A 12,824-nucleotide genomic window follows, 5' to 3' on the forward strand; every position below is an offset into this window, starting at 1 on the left:
CAAAGAAAGTATCTACAAATTTTCTAATATTTTGTTGTGATAGCTTTAGAACGTAAAGAAACCGACATCTTATGGTAGCAACACTTTTTCCAATTTATCGTTTATCAATTTTGCGAGCGCAAAGTAAACATAAACGTTTGTCGCATGAATAAACTTCACTTTCCGAGAGAAATCAAATCAGTTTCTGTTTTACACTGATTGCGATTTTCGATATTGACTGCGTAGCCAGTAAAACCGATAAATGCGCTTTCCATCTAAAATTACAAAACAGTGACATCAGGGTTGACATGGGAAACATATATGTATACTATATCTGTGTTCACGCTGGTGCAATCAAGACCTGATTTTGTTCGCGTAAAATAAAAAACTCCCCGTGAAATGTGGCAGAGTCAATTTGGAAAATTAACATAAAACAACTAGTCCTTTTGAGATTTTTCTCCAGATGTCCTCGTCTGTTTTAAATTTTGTTTACACCGACTTAGATAAAGCAATTCAAATATCCGAGCCACATTGATGGAAGTTGAGCAGATAGAAGTAATGAATTTCATTCCTGTAAAAGTCATTTGCCTCGGGGAGTTTTTTCCCATACCAATTGGAAGCTAGCTATCTGATGTTATATCTTCGACAAGGACAAAACTGAAAGCATAATTTATTAGGTCGTACTTACTTACTTACCAAACACATTTCCAACAACCACTGACAGGAATCCACGTCACTTCTGTTGAACTTGAAATGTTTGGTTGGCAAAAAAAAATATATCAAGGCTAAACCTATTGCAGGTGTTAAACTGACTTTTTCAAACGATGGCAGGCCGAATAGTCGACAATTTCATTTCACCTTTTAACCTGTCAAAGCTTCTAAACACCCAACGAGATAGCATCCTACACGACCGCTGTCTATCAAAGCAGCTGCACCAATCACAACAGAGCTACATCTGAAAATATTATTTGAAAGCTTTCAGTGAATAATTTGTTTTCTAAAACTCGAACATCAAGTGTCGTTAAGTAGGCGTAAAAATTAATAAAACAATCACCAACCTTCCAAATTTCTCAATTTTGGATGAGAATTAAGCATTGAACTGTCTGCTATAACCAATGGAGCTCAAGCCATTCATATATCTCGATATATCTCATTTTAGGATATTAGCTCAGTTTTTAAAATGAATTTCCGTTCTTCGACAGGTAGGTTGCTGTATTGCGTAGGCATAAATTCCGCGAAAAGTATAACTGAAAAAGGCAAGTGCAGTTTTGTTAAGTTTTATGCAATTTTGAAAGAATTGTAGTGTCAGAATTTCATTCTGATGTTGAAGAAATGGGGAAATTATATGCAGACATAAGTTTTGCCATACCGGTGTACTTCCTTCGATTCAGAGTTCCGTGGACATCCAGTTGATTTCCTATATGCATATCTAGTAGCGGAAGTCGGCTGTTTTTTGTTAAACGATTAGATGATGCGCCAGCTCACCCACAGCTTAAAGTTGTTATCAACAGTGTGCCACACTGATAAGCTAGTCTGCTGCATTTTGTTACACGATTGAATGAATCGTCCGCCCACCCACAGTTTACAGTTGTAATCAACAGTATGCTACATTTGCTAGTCGGAGCAAATGCTGGACGCTTTGTTGTTTTGAAAAAGATGCAGAATCAAATTGACCGCCAAGTTAAAGCAATGACAAATGGAAAATGTAGAACAAGAACCTAAGACGACTATGTTCGACCTCTCCAGCTGACAATTGTAGAACGCCTCATAAGTTTCTGCAATCGCCGACCTTTGCTCTATTATATTGTGAGTAACACCATAGAACATAAGTGTTATTCCAAGAGACCCTTCGTACTTATCAGCATCAACCAATATCTCACTTATGCATTTAGTTGTTTACTCAAAAACCTCTTGAACTGGTTCAACCATGCAAGCGAATGTACACCAAATTTCTCCTACCAGAGGATATCTGGCTATCTACCATGCCACTTCATGTTCCCAAGTCAAAAAAATGATACGAAAATTTAACTACACCACCTTATTTATACGCCATTATATTTACTCAAACAAATTAAATAGCAAGGCCATCTCCATTCACGAGTTTATCAGTAAGCTATTCATTAAAATACAACCTTGAAAATTTGTCTTAATTTAACGTTTTATCGAAAAGTACTTTTCTCTCCTAAAGCTTTAGGATATATTTGTGTGGTCCTCTTGTACGTGTACGTAATGAACTGTTTTTGTATTAACAAAAAATATATAAAATTACATTTTGATGGAAATGAAACAAAAATTAAATAAAAATAGAAATGATTACAGTGAGTAAGTCTCCTTAGGATTAATAGTACAACGACGTAAAAATCTCCCCCCAAAAATTCTCACTTGTCTACAAGGTGGAAGAAGGCTTAACGCCAAAAACTGATCTCATTTATTAGTCACTAACGTTGTCACCCAATTCACGTACGTGAGAGAATGTTTTCAGTGTTTTGAACACCTAAGTTCACTATCTAAGAGAAAAAAGCTACGACAAAAGAGCTAGCATAAACCCCTAATAGCACCTCTTAATCCACGTTCTCAATTTGTCAAAAAAGAGTCGGTTTTCGCCAGATAACAGGAGATCCCATACATTTTCATGTACTTCTCGAATTTGAATAATGAAAGGGATTTCTTGGTACACCTACAGAATGTTTTTATTGGATTTCCTCGCCATTTGTTTATTTCTTTTTTTCCCTTCGTAATCAAATAGTCAATTAGTTTATGTACATAACAAATGATAAATAAATATATACACGAAATAATGTTATTCTGTTATTTACTTAATACAAGTTTATTGGGGGGTTGGGCGGCGTAACGAAACGAATCCTAATATAACAATTCGCCTGCACTGAATGTACATTAATAAGTGTACTTTTCTACAACTAGGTGTTAATTGATCTGGTTATATCAAGTCCAAGCTTTGGTGATAACAGGAGAGATTAAAGTTCTTCCTGTAGGGTGCTTCTTCATGTTCATGGTCAGGTACATGGCGCTCACTCGTTACATAACTCCTTACAAGCATAAGGAAAAAAAACTCTCTGACACGTGCCCTAGCTCTGTTTACTCTATTCACTCGCAGTTCTTTTAGCCCGTGTTCTCAGTTTCGCGCTGACAAAATAAAGAGGTTGGAAAAGTCAGGGAGGTGAGGTTTTGTATTCAGAATCCTGATAGGATTTAGCATCGTAAGAAGAGGTTGTTTAATCACGATATTGTACTCCAGTGGTAGGCTCGCACGTGCTCACTGCTTGTCGGCAATCTTTCATACAATCCAAGCGCATGCGCTAGTCTGCAGCATCTACGAACAGACTGTTTCTACATAACAAATGCTTCAAAAGTATGCAAGACCTAAGAAAAAACTTTATGAACTAAGGATGAAATATTTAAATCAGTTCACATTTAGGGGGCCATAAAAACAAAGCGCATCTTTACGTTAGATTTCAATCGAAACTATGGTCACTAAATAAGTTTAGAAGACAAAAAAATTAAGTTCCGTGTCTGAAACACAAACTCCAGCATTTTATGATCATATGTTCAAAAATTCATTATCGCCCGCTGATTTGTTCTTGATCATGCAAATAAGAAAATTATCTCTGAGTATTTGTATTTAAAAGTTCCATTTGTGCGTGATTATGCTTTCCAAAGTTTGGTATTGACGGTTGAGTGAAATTGCCCGACACAAAGGGTAATAGTTCCTTCTGCAATTTTCGATTTCTGTTTCAGAGCTTCTTTTCTGTCTTTATATTTAACTTCTCGGAGGGTCTTTTCTACCATTTGCTCCGGGTAGCCTCTCGAGATCAGGCGTGTATTGAAATTTTCAATATTCTCTTCAATGTATTTCACAATAACCCTCACGCAAGCAAAGGGAGTTTATCGATAAATTTTATCACTTATTTCACGGTTATTCAAACAAAAACTTACATTTTCCATGTATCAACATTGCCAAAATCCATTCGCGATAAAAAAACGGCGAAAAAGCGTTGATCTCTCCCCAGAACCATGTTTTTGGGCGTCGAAAGAACTTTTTGCCATACATTTCCTTCCAGCGACTTGCAATGTTTGCCCCCTGGCGATCCCAGAGTTGTTTGCGCAAACACGGGTATCCGATTACAGGCAACTCATTCATTGATGTACCGCAGAGAGGAAAGATCAAAGATTTTAATTTTGATGCAAGTCGTTTATTCAGAATGTTTATAATAATAACTCAGCAAAGATAGCAAAGATCCTAATCGTATGGAGCTATTAAGTAAATAAATAATATACTGAACTAAACTAAAATACGATGAAATAGACCATAGAATTAGTCTAATGCGAAGCTATACCACAAAAGCGGTAGAAAACAGTTAAAAAAATGGTTTTTTACTACTTTGCTCTCCTTGGTCAATCGGCCTTTTCGAAAAGTACGTTTGTGTCATCTGGTAGGCACTAAATATCTTATGTTTGATAGTTAAGAAAGAACGCTAACGGGACTTTGAGAAATCGTTCGGATGGCTTTCATCGGGCCACCAACATTTAGACAATACTTTTAAAGTAATGTTACACGACCCGATCTTTAGAGTCGATTTTTAACGCAACATCTCGTTGGGGCAACATGTTGCAAGTTTTTGAACGCGATTCAAAAACCTGCAAAAGAATTTTGCAAGTTGCGTTAAAAATCGTCTCGTGTAACATACCGTATACCGTCGCTGACCGTTGCTGCAGCAAAGTTGCGTCAAACGTTGTCTCGTGTAACATGGATTAAAAACCAGCGTTAAAGTTAGGCTCGTGTAACATAACCTTAAAGGTTTGCTTCTCGTTGTCACGTTGTTTTCATTTGCAACGGCCTTTAAAATGGCAAAAGAAACGCAATTCATATGCTTGTTGAGAGCACAGGCATATTTACTGCAGAATGTTTTGACTGGGAACGAGTTGGAGAGAACAGTCAGAGACATGCAAAAAACAATAAGTGAAAAACTTGAATCAAAACGTAATGTCTTCTACACTGTCTGTTATATCTAATGTCGGATTTGCTTCAAAATGTGTATATTTCACTGCTAACAAATTAACGCACGAACATAACGTACATAAATCCCATGACTTTTATCGTATAGTAAAATTATTGGGTCATGCATTTTTTGCATCCGCGATTGCTTGGCACCAACTGCGCTTATTGCTGTTCATAACTACTGCTGCAGCCTGCAGTCAAACTAATTGCATCTGTCATGGAGAGCAATGACTCGTTCATCGGTTTAATTAGAGTGCAAGAACACAGGGAAAGTCAAAAATCACTAGTTAAAGGAGTGGGGACTAAGCTAAAGGAAAAGCCTGAGGGCGGCTCCGCTACTCCACTTAGTAAGCGTATCTGATGCGATCACTCAGGCCTCACAGGGGTTTTGGGGAACAAGAGAACATGATGAAAGTGAAGAATGATCATCGCAGTAAATTTTCCAATTTAAGCGATTGGAAAGAAGAAGCCTGAAAAAAGTCAGGGCTTCAACGGGATTCGAACCCGTGACCTCCGCGAATACCGGTGCAATGCTCTACCAACTGAGCGATGAAGCCACACATTGGGAGCGAGGTCAACTAATTGAGTTCATATCTTCCCGTGAGGAGTGAAATGATGTGAAGTTTTATATGAAACAATTCATATTAGAACTGCGGTTGTAGATGAATGTGAAGAATGAATCATTATTTAGAAGAATCATTATTTTTTCAGGCTTCTTCTTTCCAGTGGCTTAAATTGAAAAATTTACTGCGATGATCATTCTTCACTTTCATCTACAACCGCAGTTCTAATATGAATTATTTCATATAAAACTTCACATCAAGAGAACTTGATCACGTATTTCAATGGAACAAGGCATATTTTGGAGATTCATTTGAAGGAAAAAACGATCTCTCTATTGTTAAAGAGAAGTTTGACAAAACAAATTAAGGAACAATGTAATTTGTTAATAGGAAACAGGGGGAAAAAGGTGAAATTTTCAAGGGAACAGGGGAACATGCTATTCCCCTTGGGAGGCCCTCATCATTGACCGAGGGTAGCGCACCTTTAGGGAGTACTGAGGAGGTTCATTGTCGACTACCAGTGCACGTTAACTTGAGTGCTGTCTGTTATCAAGTTTTCGAATGCAAATATCGCAGTAACAAAACCAGCATATAAACTAACTTCTTCAATGAAGGCGAATGCTCCAGTGACAGAGCCAGAAGATGTGAATATCCGCGGACACAAAGTTTCGACTCTCAGTGACATTAAACATATTACCCTTAAATTCGTTTTAAAAGCCTGAGGTTTAAAAGATTACGTTATATCAGTTGACTGATACAGAGAGCTTCCTGTGCTATCAAAGTATATCAAGTTAACACGTTGTCGATTCGATTGATTGAAACTGGCTAACGCGACGAATTATAAAAGCAAACTAGCAAACGGACTGGTACAACTAAGAGAGTCTATGTGACTTTTTCCTGTTAACCAATCGGTTGCATTTGTCGTTTGTTAGTCGCCGGAATATACTAAAGAAAAACGCATACGGCTTCGTATGTTTAGGTCTATGGTCTATGAAAGTAAAAAATTGCATTCAATTTGATAAAAAAAAATGTTAACTGATCACAGAACACCTGCAGGGTTAATCACAACGTGTAGTTCCCAAAATGGTTGGAAACAATTGTTTTGGAAGCCAAAGCGGGCACTGGCCCACTGATTGGATCACACTACCCAGACAACCAGCTTTCGAGTATGTAAAACATTGCTGGTGAGGCTATGAAGTAAACTAAAACACCTAACGTGGTACGAAAACAAATCTATCTAACGGTTTCATTAGTTGATGTTTACCTCTGGGCTCATTTGATTGGTTAATAATTTAAACAAACTGTTTTCTTTAACCAGTCACGGACTAGCGTGCGATATCACGCCACAAACGTGAATGCCGTGTTATGGATGTGAATTGTAAATAACCTGCTTTAAACTAGCTAACGCGAAACGTAATCACCATCACTGTTCGTTGTTAATAGTTAATCAATTCGCACCACTAAAATCGGTTAGATCATCTTTGATTCACTTCACAAGAGTTCTCGACCAGAGAGGTAGCCAGCAACACTTGAGAAATTAGGTAGGTGTGAATCATTGTAATCCTGTTTAGGTCACTTGAATAAGATTTATAACGGAGAATGGCCCTTCATAGAACTATTTTCGGTTGTAAGCAATCCCATTTATAGCAACTTACCACTTTGATCGTTTTCGATTAGATTTATAATCACGACACACACGCATGTTCGAGGAAGAATCAATCAAATATATTCAAGGATAGAAATTCCCTCGAAGCTATTCAGAGAAGACAAGACTATAGTTATGGATAGTTACTTTCTTCAATTAAGAATTTTCAATTTCTACAGAATGGGAAGACTTGTGCTGAATTTGATAACTAACCAGGTAGAACCCAACACGTTTTCACGTCAACAAAAAGTTAACGAAATCAGTATATCATGGAGTTAATTCGGTACTTTGAAGGTCAAAATTTCTTTAACATTTTCATTATGTAGCCACGTCATAATAGAATGTTGTAGTATCTCCTCTTTGTCACATCGTGGATACAGTGTAAAAACATAAGAAGAAACATATTCCATAGGTCAAGGATAGCAATAAAATTGAATTAGGTTAAAGTCCTAAGTAGAGGTTTTCACTAACATTGTAGAATTTCTGTCTAGACTTTGTTAGTCAATGTTGTTTACTACCTTCTTCTTTTTAGATCCACTAGTCCGAAGACTTACCACCAAACAACAATGAAATACCTCTTTCTTTTGTGCCTGATTCTTGGCATCGCCTTGACACAAGGAGCCCCAGCCCCAGGTAAAACAAAGTTGGTTTTTTCTTTTAATCTGAATTACCTCGCTTTCCTTTTTCAAGCAAAGAGACGATAAGCCTAAACGTTTCACTAAAGATGGACTTTAAATCGTAAATTGCGAGTCTGGCTTTTCATTCTTTCAAAGATATGATAAACAACATTTAACTGCAGACCCAGAAAACGTGCTAAGCTCCACCCCTATATCTTTCACCCAAGATTGAAGTAATCGCAAGAACCAAGGTTTTTTAAACGGTAGCATATTAAGTGCCAGCTATGGGCAACTGCGTACTTTTAATAAGAAGCAAACGTTCATACAAAAGTGAAATTTTATCCTTTCTGATTCTCTGAAGTCGTAGAACACAGAAACGCTTCAACGAAACAAAGGAACTTTTCTAGAAACTGAATAACGAGAAACATGAAATATTTATAAATTACTTCTCTTGAAAGAATATTTTATTTAAAATGATATCAGGAGATTTATCTTTCAATATTGACGACACAAAACTGACACTGTTTTGAAACATGTACTAGCAAAACCGCAATCCATGGCAAATAGTGCTTGTTTGTTTTCACAAAAATAATCAAATCAAGAGACTTGAATAAAACAAGCAAGTTAAGTAACAGAGTTTTCCCTTTAAATACAACGTTGTTTTGAATTTCATGGCGCCACATTGGTGTTACACCGGCTCTAATTGAAGGAACAGATCGTAACAGAAATACCTCAATTACCGAAACAAAAAACATTTTAGAAATCTTAACGCCTTAACGTCAGTTTCAATTTAACAGGATTACATAACCTCATCTTGTTTTTGAAAATCACGACTAATCTAATAAAGAAGCTGACTGTTATCAATTCTCTCATTTTTTTCGGATTTTCGCGTTTAACTCCTAAAGTCAAGTAATTGATAAGGGAGGCATTCGTTCCCACTTAAAAAAATGACCTGCTAGTTGTTTCACATATAGTATCAGTTCATTTTCAAAACTTGGCGTTTAATGTCACTACAGTTTACGAGATGGGAACAGGTGGTCAGCTAATGCTCTAATGATTAAGAAGATTAACCTGCCATAAAGTTTACAAGCATTTTACTAATTTAACAGGGTTACCAGCCAACGCGGTCTGTTGTCAAAAAGTGATAACAAACTGCGGGTGGAAACAATAACATTAACGTCACCCTCACGTATACGTTTCCAATTCAACTCTGCCTGTATTTTTTCGATATGCGTTTCGGAAACGAAGCAATGACTGGGGTGTTCTTGTTTTCCGATAAAACGAGATTTACGGTTGATTTTGCATTTGAAACTGTAAGTTTGTCGTTTTTATGTTGACGGCTAAAAAAAAGGTCATTTGGTCACTAGGGAGTTTACAAAACCACGACGGCAACGGCAACGGAACGTCACTGAACAAAAGATTTAATGAGCAGTACAGTGGCTGTGCATGTGCGTTATAAATCTTCATTTGTACATTTCTTTGCCGTCCTCTGCAAAACAACAACCTGAAATGTCCAAGTTGTGCGTCGTCTACGGAACGTGGACGACGACGGCTAATTTTTCGTATTTCCATTTGGAATTGAACGCCGTCGTTGCATATTTAGCTTAAGCACGTTTTTAGAGCCATTGGCGTACCGAACAGATCTAGACAATCGCGAACTTCGCTTGTAAAATATAAATTCATTTTTCACTAGGCGTCATCCTCGGCGTCGTCGAGCCTACGTCAACCTATACAATTATTTTTTTTGTGCATGCGCAAATCCATTCTAGGCTCAGGTCATCCACGCATGCCTAGTAACTGTCCTCATTCCTTTACATGAGAACGATCTCAAGCCGGCTATCACCTTTCAAAAGGCACAAAAACGATAGTATTGCCAGCAAACGTTATAGGAAAGACTCGAATTTCTTTTTTTCAACTAAGTTTACGTTTTAAAATCTCAAGCTACGGAATGTACGTACCACCGGTCAATAATAAGTACGTTGGTCAATTATTTTCGGAGGTTGCTGAGTCGTTATTCTTTGAAATGTGGGACTTTTATTTAATTAATAGAGTTGTCAAGTACATGAGCCTTCCGTCTGTCTGGCTCAGTTCACGTATGTTTTGTGTATGCTGTAGTCGTTTACCTCTGATCTGTACTGTAGCGGTAATGTCGATGTCGCAAATAAGTTGTAAGCATTCTAACTAACTTAAATTTCCAAGAAAGCGGTTCGAAGTTTCTTGAATGTTCTTCATATTTTCGCGCAGGTTTGAGAAGGACGGATTTCTTTACAGACCCGCAAACGCGCCAATACGGGATCAGTTCAACTTGTTCAGTTCCCACGGCGGAATGTTAGGCTCGCAAGCCATCAAACTTCCCAAAAAATTAAATTAGCCCAATATTTCCCTATAAAGGATTACCCCGCTAATACAAATAAAATATATGTCAGTAAGTAAATGCTACTTACGGTTTTTTTTGGTTTTTTTTCACCTCGCAGAGGAAAAGAAGGAAGACGAAAAAGACACTGGCGACTTCGATGACGACGTTACGGACGATGCTGACGATGAAGACGATGAAGATGACGAGGATGATGAAGATGATGGTGAAGACAGCAGCGAGGGAGACGATATGGGTGATACCGATGAAGAGAAGAGGGACAAAATCCCCAAAGAAAACGATGAAACCAAGGAGGACAACCCCGATGCCCCCGAGAAGAAGGAGGACGAGAAAGTCAACGACAAAGAAACTGAGGAAAAAGACAGCGACAAGGAGGAAGACAAAGAAGCCGACAAAGAAGACGAGGAGGACAAGAAGGAAGACAAGGATAAGGATGACGATGAAGATGAGTTGAGTGACGATCTAGATGACGAAGATGATGAAGACGATGAAGATGATGGTGACGATGAGGATGACGAAGACGATGAGGATGATGAAGACGATGGCGATGATGAGGATGATAGCGAGGACAGCAGCGAGGGAGGCAAGAAGGAAGACGAGAAGAAAGAAGTGAAGAAAGAGGAAGACAAGGAAGAAGAGAAGAAGGATGATGCCACCAAGAAAGCAGATGATGATGACGACGATGATGACGACGATGACGATGATGATGACGATGAAGAAGATGACAAGGCCGCCAAGAAGCCTGAAGTAAAGAAGGCGGAACACAAAACCGCTGATGCCCCTAAAGAGGAGAAGAAGACACAGTAAAAAACTTATCTTGCTCCTTTCAACGCGACATACTTAACCAAATATAACATCTATACTATACATCACACTGACCGGCGCATTGTTAACACTTAATAAAGCAGTTACGGAGGACTTTTACTTCACTCATTCAAGAGTGATTTTTTAGATGAAACCTAGTTTGTAAAATTAACTGGAAAATGTTTAAAATACCTTTTAACGAGTGAATACAACGTGGCGCAGGGAGATTAATTTACTGCTCTGTGATTCACATGATGAATTCGCTTGTTGGAAGTTATGTACCAGTCAAATAATGGGCTCAATAATAAAGAGTTATTTTTGGATTGACATAGAGAGTTGTCCATTTTGCAAATTTTGTTCCTTGCATAACAATCATGCCCAAACACCCTTGTACTGTCCTTTAAAATGGTATTGAAAACGGTTGAGAATTATTGGATGAGGTTGAACAAAATATCATGATTTGTCTGTAGCGAGCAGATCAATTACTAAAGGGGCATTACGTGCAACCCAAAGGCCACTGTTTTGTAGCTGTTTTAATCTGAAGCAGAAATAATTATCAATTTCCTTTTTTGTTCTGAAACGTGTTACTCTTTCTAATGGGAACAGTTTAGCTTTAATCATCTTTCAGACAACTGGGCTCAGGTTTGAAAATAGAACTGGAGGGTACCCCCATCAAGCACAATAATGGGAGGTAAAATATTTTTCACTTGCTTTGAAATGTTGATGGGCATTTGCAAATGAGTTTTTGATATATATTGAGGAAATTGGTGATGCTACCCCCTAAATTATAGAAAATGCGACATTGACTGACTTTGCCTCAGATTGGTGGATATACCATTTCTGAGGACCTCAAATTTCAAAAATTTTGGGACCCTGTCTCTAAAATCCTGTATCAGCCCCAGGTGTGTCGTGCGAAGTGGATTGAGTCCTTCCAAACTTATGCAACTCAAATAAGTTTTAGCTAAATAGCACAAGCCTCATGATCTCATATTTTTTCACAACTTCTTTTGCAAGGTTCAAAAAATCTTGTGCTTGCAAAAAAATACTAGTCTTCCAGTCTCACAAAGTCTTGAAATTACATGTACCATTCACTACCCTTACCACGGCATTCCAATCCCCACAAAATTCATGTTTTTGATTTCAAAGTCAACGCCGTCATGCAATGTTGAATATCAAAACTTGGGTGGCAACTGATGCAAAAGAAAAATTTTTGATACCACTGTACACAGTTTGCAAACTTAATTGATACTGAAATGTTGCATAAAGAACAATATTGAATGCTGCGACTGGAGAGTGAAATACAAAGCAAGAACTTTGAAATATTAAAACATGAATTTTGGTAGAGATGGAATGCCATACCTTACTTCTGCCCCTTCTAGCTGTTAACTTCTCTAAACTACTTGAGCCCCAGTTTGACGCAATTATCATCCTTGAAGCTGGCTAAGCTTTCCAGTAACTTCAGTCAGCAAATTTTTAGAACTGATGAGAACTGACCTACAGAGTTCCCCCTCCTTATGGATGCGACAATCATAATTCAACCTGATTCAGACTGGGTGGGATCACATCCCTTTAATTACCCATAACCACTGGGTCCAGGATGCTTTCTGATTTCAACTTTGGAAGAAATAATTTTGATGTGCCACCCGTTGGTTCAGAGGGTTTCCATTTCCATCACAAAAATGTATATTAAATGCAAGTGGGTTTTTTTTCTTGAAATTATCCTTACCCCATCTGCATCCCTCAGCAATCTGGAAATTCTAGCTTAGTGTCATTCCTTCCCTCAGAAAGTTTGGATTTGAAACCCCTTTTTCTGATGACCTCCCTT

General features: G+C 37.9%; 1 protein-coding gene across 1 annotated transcript; it reads left to right on the forward strand.

Moving 5' to 3' along the window:
* Positions 1–6,971: 6,971 nt before the first annotated feature.
* Positions 6,972–11,330, forward strand: LOC110061392 (uncharacterized). Its single transcript, XM_020768235.2, has 3 exons — positions 6,972–7,100; positions 7,737–7,837; positions 10,296–11,330. The coding sequence occupies exons 2-3, from the start codon at positions 7,771–7,773 to the stop codon at positions 11,000–11,002; spliced, it is 774 nt and encodes a 257-aa protein (XP_020623894.2). The 5' UTR covers positions 6,972–7,100; positions 7,737–7,770; the 3' UTR covers positions 11,003–11,330.
* The last annotated feature ends 1,494 nt before the right edge of the window (positions 11,331–12,824 follow it).

Source organism: Orbicella faveolata, unplaced genomic scaffold (assembly GCF_042242905.1).
Source record: "Orbicella faveolata isolate gen_17 unplaced genomic scaffold, um_ofav_v1 contig_1, whole genome shotgun sequence".
NCBI classification, from domain to species: Eukaryota; Metazoa; Cnidaria; class Anthozoa; order Scleractinia; family Merulinidae; genus Orbicella; species Orbicella faveolata.

Excerpts from the sequence above, each read along its gene's own strand:
- LOC110061392 (XM_020768235.2), top strand. The coding sequence starts at position 7,771 with ATGAAATACCTCTTTCTTTTGTGCCTGATTCTTGGCATCGCCTTGACA. Across the intron at positions 7,838-10,295 it reads ACAAGGAGCCCCAGCCCCAG|AGGAAAAGAAGGAAGACGAA; the intron begins GTAAAACAAAGT and ends TTCACCTCGCAG.